Here is a 9,763-nt window from a genome sequence, read left to right as displayed (position 1 = left end):
TTATTATTGCTAGTGCTTAGGGAGAACGATTGACACAAAGTCACCAACTAGCTTCTGTTTATAAAAGACGATTAGAACCTTGATCTCTCTGCTCCTAGCAAATTAAAGACTATATCATAGTGGTTCTCTTTTTTATAATATAATCTATTCTAAATAAACATTTATCAGAAGTACAGAGGAAGCCAACACAGACTTCTGAAGATACAGTTTATAGAGTAAAAGTATAAGTACAACAGTTTGTAAAAATACATAATAAAATGGACCACGGTGGTTTCAAATTATATTGAATATATTAATATTCTAAAGGATTATCTACTAACATTTATCACTCATGTTAATTTACCATGGTACCAAAATGACATTCCTCTTATACAGCAACCACATACTTCTGACTTGTCAGTTGTCAGATGTGCAACAATTAAAGGAATCACTCCCTGGTTCCTGTTCCATGTTTCCTCAGGTCAGTCATATTTCCACAAGTGCATTTTTATTTAACTTGAATAACAATTATCATCCCATGTAAGCCTATTTTGGTTAGAGAGGCAGGCAAATGGACAAATAATTTAAACTTGCTGATAGGAAAGAAATTAGTTGAGATACATGTTAATACTTTGAAAAGGAAGCCTTATTCAATAAATTCAATTATTCAATAAATTAAGGTGGAACATCATCAAAATAATCACATTTTGCTTGATTGTGCAGATCTGTATATATTTTCATCCACTATAATGTGGCAGTGAGACAGACAATCGCATCCTACTGATACTTGTCAAGTAACCAGTGATTCCTGCATTGTTCTATTGGACAGTTCACTGACAAAACTGAACTGCTGTTTCTTTAGTGTGTGAAGTAGCTCAAGGTCTATCTATGCTGATTATTGAGTTTTATTCAGAAACTATCATAAGAAGCTAGCATTAAATGCTATAGCAAAATGCAATTTTTAGCATTTCGAATCATACTATATTCAGTCTTATAGCACAGAGATACACTTTTATCTTCTGTATAATAAAATATACATGGGGAAATATTATCTTGATAATAATGTATTCCAATTATTCTATATCATTTGCTTTATGTGAGTTTGTGAGCATCCAGAGAAGGCAAAATACGTTTTTTGAAAGAAATATAGATGACCACATGGTTCTATTTCTTAGTTGAAAGTTATTTTGGCTGGTAACACTAAATGTGTCTTACTCAGGCTTGAGTTTATTATTTTCAGATTATCTATATAGGTTCCAAACAGAATTGCTTGCTATCCCAAACTTCTCCCCATCCAGTTTGGTATCTTGCTGAAAGTAGATACATACATTGGAATGTCTGAAATTGTTTATTTTGAAATACAAAAGACGTGGTGCTACAAGAAATCACAGTGTTCTTTTTAGGATAACAGTCTCTCCTTTTCTTTCATGTTACAGTTCAGTTTGTCCTTTTTCAATAAGTAATTTTAGTACTTTGGAGCCTTATGGTATTTATTCTGAATAATAGTTAGTTTCATATTCCTGGGCACAGGTTGTTACTGCCAGGAAAAATATAATTAATTTTTCATTTCCTTCAGAGCCATTGTAACTATGATCAGGCTTCATGAGGCAAAGAAGAGTTAGGAGAAATAAAGCCAAGCATAGCAAACATGTATCCAATATCACAGGTACACACTTTATTAGAAAATTGTTAATACATATTTGAGACATGCCAATTAATTTGATTATGGCTTGTCTCAAATAAACATGATTAGTGTTCATTATTTGTCTTTTTCAAAACAACTTGATTTTCATTTTTAACCTTTTGGTAGTATTTGCATATCTTTGCTCTCCTTTTCTCAAGAAAGGTTGTTATTTAATATCCATCATATCCATTCCCATTTTTTGTTATTTTGTCCTACTCTCTTCTCATAGTTTAAAGGCTTTAGTGTAATATATGGCATGGGTCCGGGTTATCTTAGGGAGCACCTGCTGCCAGCATCAACCTCCCATCGTCCTGTGCGCTCCCACAGGGAGGGCCTCCTCAGGGTGCTGCCGGTCAGGGAGTGCCGGTGGGCGATCCCCAGGGTGAGGGCGTTCTCTGTGGGCACGCCTGCCCTATGGAATCAATTGCCGGTGGAACTCCGGATCGCCCCCGACCTTCGTTCGTTTCTCCGGGACCTAAAAACCTGGCTTTTTGAGTTATCTGGCCTGGACTGAGGGGTTTTAATGTTTTTTAAATTCTAATTTTAAACTTTTTGGGGCTATTGATTTAATTTAATTTAATTTTAATTTTTATATTGTACTGTTTTAATTTTGCCCTGTAAACCGCCCTGAGTCCTTCGGGAAAAGGGCGGTATATAAACTGAATTAATTAATTAAATAAATAAATAAATATATCATTAACATAATTGTAGTACAATAAACATGTTTTGAGAAAATGTAACAGATGATATCTACTATATATATATATATATATATTTAATCCCATTTATATCTCGCCCTTCTCCGAAGACACTTTTATATACATTTTGATAATTTGATGAGAAGCACTTTAAATGTGTTTTGAAAGAAAGCAAATACCATTATTTCATTTTAGTAAATCATCAGTGTCTTAATATGTTGTGCAGTGAGTTAGATAGATTAGATTACCCTGTGATGCCCACTGGTTATTTTAAAAGAACATGGCATAGAACTGCCAGCATAGATTACAGTATTACAGCATAGTGGGGAAATTTAGCTGCCGGTACTTGACATAGCCATGAAACTCACTGGGTGACAGGATTTAATATTGTGTTTTAGTCCATCTCTATCTATCCTTCCCTTAGGAGGCAAGAGATTTGTTTGGAAGATAAAAGAGACAAATATATTTATTTAAAATATTTGCATTGCTATGCTGCTGCTCTTCATGTTAGAAAAAAGGCAGGTATGCAAATAATACATAAAGTCAAGAATCACTCAAGTTGGATTGTTTTGTACAAGGCTCTCGGTGGTGCCTACTTAAATCTTGCTTTTTTCTGTTGCTATCCTATGTGTCATGTCTAAAATCTAATAACTGGGCTTTTTGTCAATTTTAGGTAGCTTTTTCTATCACCTCTATACTATATATCTCATACTGCCCTTCACTTAACTGATTACAACTTGAATTAAACTTTAAATGAGGAGTCATACTTGGCAGCAGAAGATTAGTACAATGATTTTATTATATAACTCAGAAGAATCTCCCTGTTCAGAGGAAAGTTACTTTTCTTTGCCAGTTGCTGCACAAAAAAGCAGTTAACATTACTAACTTCATTCACCTCTTAAAGTGAAAATCATACACTCAGACCCCAGGTCCATATGTATCTAATGTGAACGTGCCCCATCCCTCATCAGGATTCAAGAAAGTCTGCGTGCTCAAATTGGCATATAGTAACCAAGCCAGTATTCATATCAACCTATCCATGTTTAAAAATATATGAAGAGGATTACAGTTATGTTTATAAACTTTCAGAAGAATCTCTCTGACAAGTGAAAATGTAAGCTAATAGCATAGTTGAGTTTCTTTTAAGAATATTTAAATTTATCTTTTTCGCGTATATTATTTTATAGGTTTCTATGTCACCTTCATTTCATTGTGTAATTCAAGTTGCCATACATGGGATTTTCTAATGGTCAAAGCTATACCCTGTTTAACTTTAGCAAGACAGTTGCAACACTCATCTTTAGACCATTTTCACCATTCTATAATTTGAAAAAAAACATTGTTAAAAGTTTGGGAAATGTTAATTTAATTTTTATGTGTTGTATGTGCCAATAGTTTTCATTGTAATTGGGTTTGTTTTTGTTTTTTTGGAGTTTAATTTTTATTCATTGGAATTCTTTTTTTTCTCTTATCCCTGTGTCTTATTTTTTCACATATATTTTATTGATTTTTAAAAAACATACGGTAAATCACTTAATAGTTGGTAAACTGTGTTTGCTAGGTTTACATTTGTAAAGAAAAATCATTAACAATTGGTTTCTATAATCCATAATCCACATAGTACATTTAGTTGATTTCCCCTTTTCCCCAAAATGTCTTCTTTGCAAGCCTTGAAATAATATAGTTCTTATTATTTTGATAAGTAACAGTTACATATATGATTTTTCCCTAATATTCCTAGAAATAATCACATCAATATAATATTTCTTTTCTATCCAATCATTCTGGTTGCCTCATATTATATCCTGTTACAGTCCTTATTTAGATTTGTTTCTCCCATAAAGTTCAAAGTATTCTTGCTGGTTAAGATTTTCTCAACAGTTAATTACATTTAAAGATTTAAATCCATTTTCCCATATAAACCATCTCAACACTTTTACATTTCTTAAAGAATAAGTAAAAACAGTAAATAAAAGGAAAAGAGAGCAAGAGTAAAGAAACATAAAAAGTAAAATACTACTTAAAATATATATTTCTCCTAAGCTAATATATATTCATTCTCAAATGTCTTATTCTTTTTAACCATAATTAAAATATATTTAATCTTTAAATATTCCATTTAATGTGTCTAGTCATCTAAACCCTTAACTCTTATTCAAAATATTTTTTCTTTTTTATACATTATAATTTCCCTAAATTTGAACACATTTAATTATCTAAAACATTTCTTTCATCTAAGCCATTTCAACAGTATTATATTTGTAATGTATTGGGCTTGCTTGTAATACCATGTGGTAACGACTGGTAGGCTGTTTAAGCTGGGAGCTAGCTAACAACTCCCAGCACCTCAGACAACCCGTCTCCAGCGCTGCTATTGGTCGCCCCTAGGCGGCAATGGGTTGCTTCAAACCTATTGGCTGCCGCCTAGGGGCCAGGGTATAAATTGCTGCATCTGCAGCCCAGCTCTCTAGTTCAGATCCTGCAAGAAATAAACCATGCTCTTGCTGAATTCACTCGCTTCATCTTCATTCCTGCACAACGAACCCAGTACACAACACTGGTGACGAAGGTGGGATCCTGCTTCTTTGTTGGAGCTGAAAGTCACTAGGGGAGAGGCAGCGCATGCCTGGCGGGAAAAGCAATTTCCCCCCTCCAGTCGGCTAGCAAGCCACACTAGTGACCACACGCTCAGAAGACCAGTCCCTGAGCAACGGAGAGGCAGGATTGGAAGAAGCAGAAGCCAGCCGTGAAGACCAGCAGAATGCCCAAGGTCAGAAGGCTGCGAGAGTTCGACATCAAGAAACCAGAAGGATGGCCCTCGTACCTGTCCCAGGTCAAGACCTACCTTCAGGCGAACCAGGTCGCAGAGGATGGACTAAAGGCCGCCACGCTGCTCTGTGTGTGCGGCCCAGCGATGTTTGATCTGGCCGAAAACCTGTTCGCGCCCACGCCATTGGAATCCGTCTCCTATAACGAAATGAAGAAGAAGCTCGGAGAACACTTTCAACCGAAGATGTCAGTGATTGCGTGGCACTACGCCTTCGAACAATGAATACAGCAGCCGGGAGAAACCGCATCCGAATACATCGCGGCCTTGAGGCAAGCCGCACGCCTATGCCGATTTTCAAAAGCGACTTCGAGACTGGCTCGTCTGCGGCCTCCACAATCGAGAGCTGTAGCAAAAACTTTTTGCCAGAGAGGTCCTGTCGTTCGCAGATGCCCAGAACGAGGTCATGGCAGACAACGCTGCTGGTGGAGCCGTCCAAATGATCCGGCCCGCCAAAACGACGCAATGCGAAGAAGCCGTCCACCACAAGGACGCTGAACTCACCGAGGAGTCAGAAGAAGACGCCGAAGTCAACTAGCTGCACAGACAGCCCGACCCACAGCACTGCAACAGCAAGCAGCAAGAGACTAATTACAAGGCAGATCCCTTACCTAGATGTCCAGGTTGTGGCAGCCGCCACCAACGCTCGGACTGCAGGTTCTGGACAGCCACGTGCTGGGCCTGCGGGAAAACCAGCCACATCACAGCAGTTTGCAGAGGTCGCCAGAGGGACCGGCCATCGCATCGCCAGTCGGACGATCCGACCAGGAGAGGTACCGGGGCCCTGGGGCCGTTCAGTGTGGGTTTTTGCTCAAGCCACAGAAGTGTATGTTGCACTGGGGCCCCCTTAAACCCAAGTATAGACTCCAGGTGGAGCTGCAAGGGGTCCCCTGTAAGATGGAGCTGGACACAGGTTCCACCATTTCCATTATTTCTCTGGACACATTTAATTCCATGTGCAGTCGCAGTAGGAGATGGGCCAAGCTGAGGCCCTCTGACATACTTTTAACAGATTTCTAGAACGCAAAAGTTGTAGTCAAGGGTGAAGCCATCTTGGCCGTTAAATTTAAAGGGCTTTCAGGGCACCTGGATGTTGTTGTAGTAGGGGGCCAGAGAACGAGCCTAATTGGGCTCGATTGGTTTGATGCACTAGGCATCCAAATAACCGGTATCAACCGGACACAAGTTGGGAGCCTAGCATCAGTTTGCGAGGACTTCGCAGACGTATTTGATTCAGCCCTAGGAACTTACACGGGCCCGCCAATAGCATTTAAACTAGACCCAAATGTGGTTCCCATCAGGATTAAGCCTCGCAGGGTCCCCTTTGCCCTCAAGCACAAAATTGACACGGAACTAGACAAGCTTGTGGAACAGGGTGTGTTGCAACCAGTAGATGGTGGGGAGTGGGAAACTCCTGTTGTAACACCACTTAAAGCCAACGGGGAAGTCAGAATATGCGCAGACTACAAATGTACACTTAACCGGGCCCTTAAACAGCACGCATACCCAGTCCCAGTGGTGAGCCACATCCTGGCATCTTTGCAGGGTGGCACCACTTTTGCAAAATTAGATTTGGCGCAGGTCTATCAGCAACTACCTGTTGATGAGGCCACGGCTGCAGCACAGACAATTGTGTCCCACAGGGGGGGCTTTCAGAGTAAAGCACTTGCAATTTGGGGTCAGTGTAGCCCCGGGCATTTTTCATGGAATCATGGAACGCACACTCAAAGGTATCCCAGGGGTTTGCCCCTATTTTGATGACGTGCTTATTGCCGGAGAATCCACAGAAGTGCTAGCAAGGAGGCTCAGACCTGTCCTGCAGAGGCTGCGTGAAGCAGGCCTCAAACTAAAAAAGAGCAAATGCAGAATTGGGGTTCCCTTGACTGAATTTTTGGGTTTTTGTATTGATGCCAATGGCATCCACCCAGCTGAGTCCAAAGTAAAGGCCATTCAGATGGCACCTATCCCTAAAACAAAAGGAGAGCTGCAAGCATTCTTGGGCCTCCTCAACTTCTACCACGCGTTCCTTCCTAACAAGGTCGCAGTGGCAGAGCCACTTCACAGGCTCTTAGATAAAAAAGCTTCTTGGAAGTGGACCAGCATTCACGAAAAAAGTTTTCAGGACCTGAAGGCACTTCAGTCAGTTCCACTATCACTCATTTCAGGGAGTCTAAACCAGTCTGTTTAGCATGTGACACATCCCCATATGGGGTGGGGGCAGTCTTGAGTCACTTAGAGAAAGATGGAACCCAGGTTCCCATTGCATTTTATTCGAGGACGCTGTCCTCTGCTGAGCATAACTACGCTCAAATTGACAAAGAGGCATTGGCCATTGTAGCTGGAGTTAAAAAATTCCATGACTACTTATATGGCAGGGACTTCATGGTCTTCACAGACCACAAACCATTATTGGGGTTATTCACCACAGACAGACACCCCACATATTATCCCCTAGAATGCTGAGATGGTCTATTTTTTATCAGCTTACACGTTTAAGATGATTCACAAACCCGGCAAAGAAATGGGCCATGCAGACGGCCTGAATAGGCTTCCACTGCCACAGATTGAACCAGATCCGGCCCCAGTGGCCCGCATATTATCCATTCAGGATTGGCCAGAGTTTCCCCTCCATGCTGGGGACATAGCTGAAGAAACAACAGCTGATAAGACACTAAGTAGAGTGCTTTCTTGGGTGCACACAGGGTGGCTAGATAAGAGCCCAGGCCCTGAATTTCAGAGTTATTTTACTAGAAGACATGAACTATCAGCTCACAAGGGTTGTATCCTATGGGGGAACAGGGTCATAGTCCCCACCTCACTAAGAGACAGGGTCTTGCAATCACTGCATGAAGGTCATCCGGGTATTGTCCGTATGAAAGCTTTAGCTAGAAGCTACTTATGGTGGCCAGGTTTAGACAAGGCCATTGAAGCGCAGGTGCATGGATATTACACATACCAGCAATCAAGGCCTGCAATGCCGCATGCTCCAATTCACAGGTGGGAGGAGACTCACACTCCCTGGTCTAGAATTCACATAGACTTTGCTGGGCCCTTTCAGGGACAGCTCTTCCTTATAGTGGTCGACAGCCACTCTAAATGGCTTGAAATAATTCCAGTTGCTAACATGACTACTGCTAGGACCATCCAGGTGCTTAGGAAACTCTTTGCCACACATGGGCTGCCAGACATCATAGTATCTGACAATGGAGCCCAATTTACAGCGGCAGAATTTCAGGCATTTCTGAGAGCAAATCTCATCAGGCACGCAACATCGGCCCCATTTCACCCTTCTTCTAATGGTCAAGCCGAACTGATGGTCCGGACCACAAAAGAGTCATTGAAGCGTATAGTGACTGGGGACTGGCATCACAGATTGGCAGATTTTTTACTTTGCCAGCATTCCACACCCTGCACGGCTACAGGGAAAAGCCCAGCAGAGCTGCGTTGGGGGAGGCGGCTGATCACGAAACTGGATAGGTTACATCCAGATAGGGTGGCAGCAGAAGCTTCGTGTCCAAAACCCCTGAGGGGGCTGAAAGTGGGCGATCAGAGTGGGCCAGGAACTATGGGCATGGGAATCTGTGGGTACCAGGAAAAATTACTAAAACTTCAGGCCCCCTCTCTTACGAAGTGGGGCTGGAGGGCGGGCGAGTTGTCAGGCACCACATTGACCAACTCAGGAAGCATTTTCCAGAATGGCCACTAAGGGAGGACTACGTCATTAGTCCTTACCAAGGCCCACAAACTGGCAGCCAAGCCGGCCCATGCATAGAAGCTGAAGGCTCACGTAGCCCTAGCAACGAGGAGTTGGCCGTAGAGGAGGGAAGTCCGGAAGTGCAACATGGGTCCCCTGATGGAGAAAGCCAACCAGACTTTTACAGCCCCTGTGCTAACTCTGCTGAACAAATGGACTCTGGGGTGGGCCAACTGGGAAAGGCCAGCCAGAGAAACCCAAGCCAGCCTGAATCAATTGAACTGAGAGACACTGGCCTACCCAGCCCGGCGGGCAAGCTGGTAGGCCAGGAAGTGCCTGGGTCCTCCAGGCGTTCCACAAGGGCATGCAAACCTCCTGCTTTTTTGCAAGATTATGTGCTGAAACAATAAAGCTATAATGTTGTATGTACTTGTGTTAACTGCTGACCTACAAGATTGTATTGAACAATGGAGCTATAATGTTGTTAAGTATTGTATTATGCTGCTAAGTGGAACCTATTCACACTGGGGTTAAGTCTTTGTAAATTGTATTACTGTAATCACTTTCTGTGTTGCTATAATGTTGTTTGTTCTAAGGGGGGAGGGGTGTAATGTACTGGGCTTGCTTGTAACACCATGTGGTAACGGCTGGTAGGCTGTTTAAGCTGGGAGCTAGCTAACGACTCCCAGCACCTCAGACAACCCGTCTCCAGCGCTGCTATTGGTCGCCCCTAGGCGGCAATGGGTTGCTTCAAACCTATTGGCTGCCGCCTAGGGGCCAGGGTATAAATTGCTGCATCTGCAGCCCAGGTCTCTAGTTCAGATCCTGCAAGAAATAAACCATGCTCTTGCTGAACTCACTCCCCTCGTCTTCATTCCTGC

The 9,763-nt window shown here is 42.0% G+C and overlaps 1 protein-coding gene across 1 annotated transcript in view; it reads left to right on the top strand.

Moving 5' to 3' along the window:
* Positions 1-5,594: 5,594 nt before the first annotated feature.
* The window catches only part of LEKR1 (leucine, glutamate and lysine rich 1), a gene marked incomplete at its 5' end in the record, with an annotated part of 51,422 nt that continues 47,253 nt past the window's right edge, over positions 5,595-9,763 (top strand). Inside the window, one exon of the mRNA XM_081329993.1 lies at positions 5,595-5,717. Within this exon, the coding sequence (XP_081186119.1) occupies positions 5,595-5,717 (123 nt within the window). The remainder of the gene's footprint in view (positions 5,718-9,763) is intronic.

This window comes from Vipera berus (genome assembly GCF_964194415.1).
Source record: "Vipera berus genome assembly, chromosome: 5".
NCBI lineage: Eukaryota > Metazoa > Chordata > Lepidosauria > Squamata > Viperidae > Vipera > Vipera berus.
The sequence above is the reverse complement of the archived record's forward strand: the minus strand, read 5'-3'. Positions and strand labels throughout refer to the sequence as shown.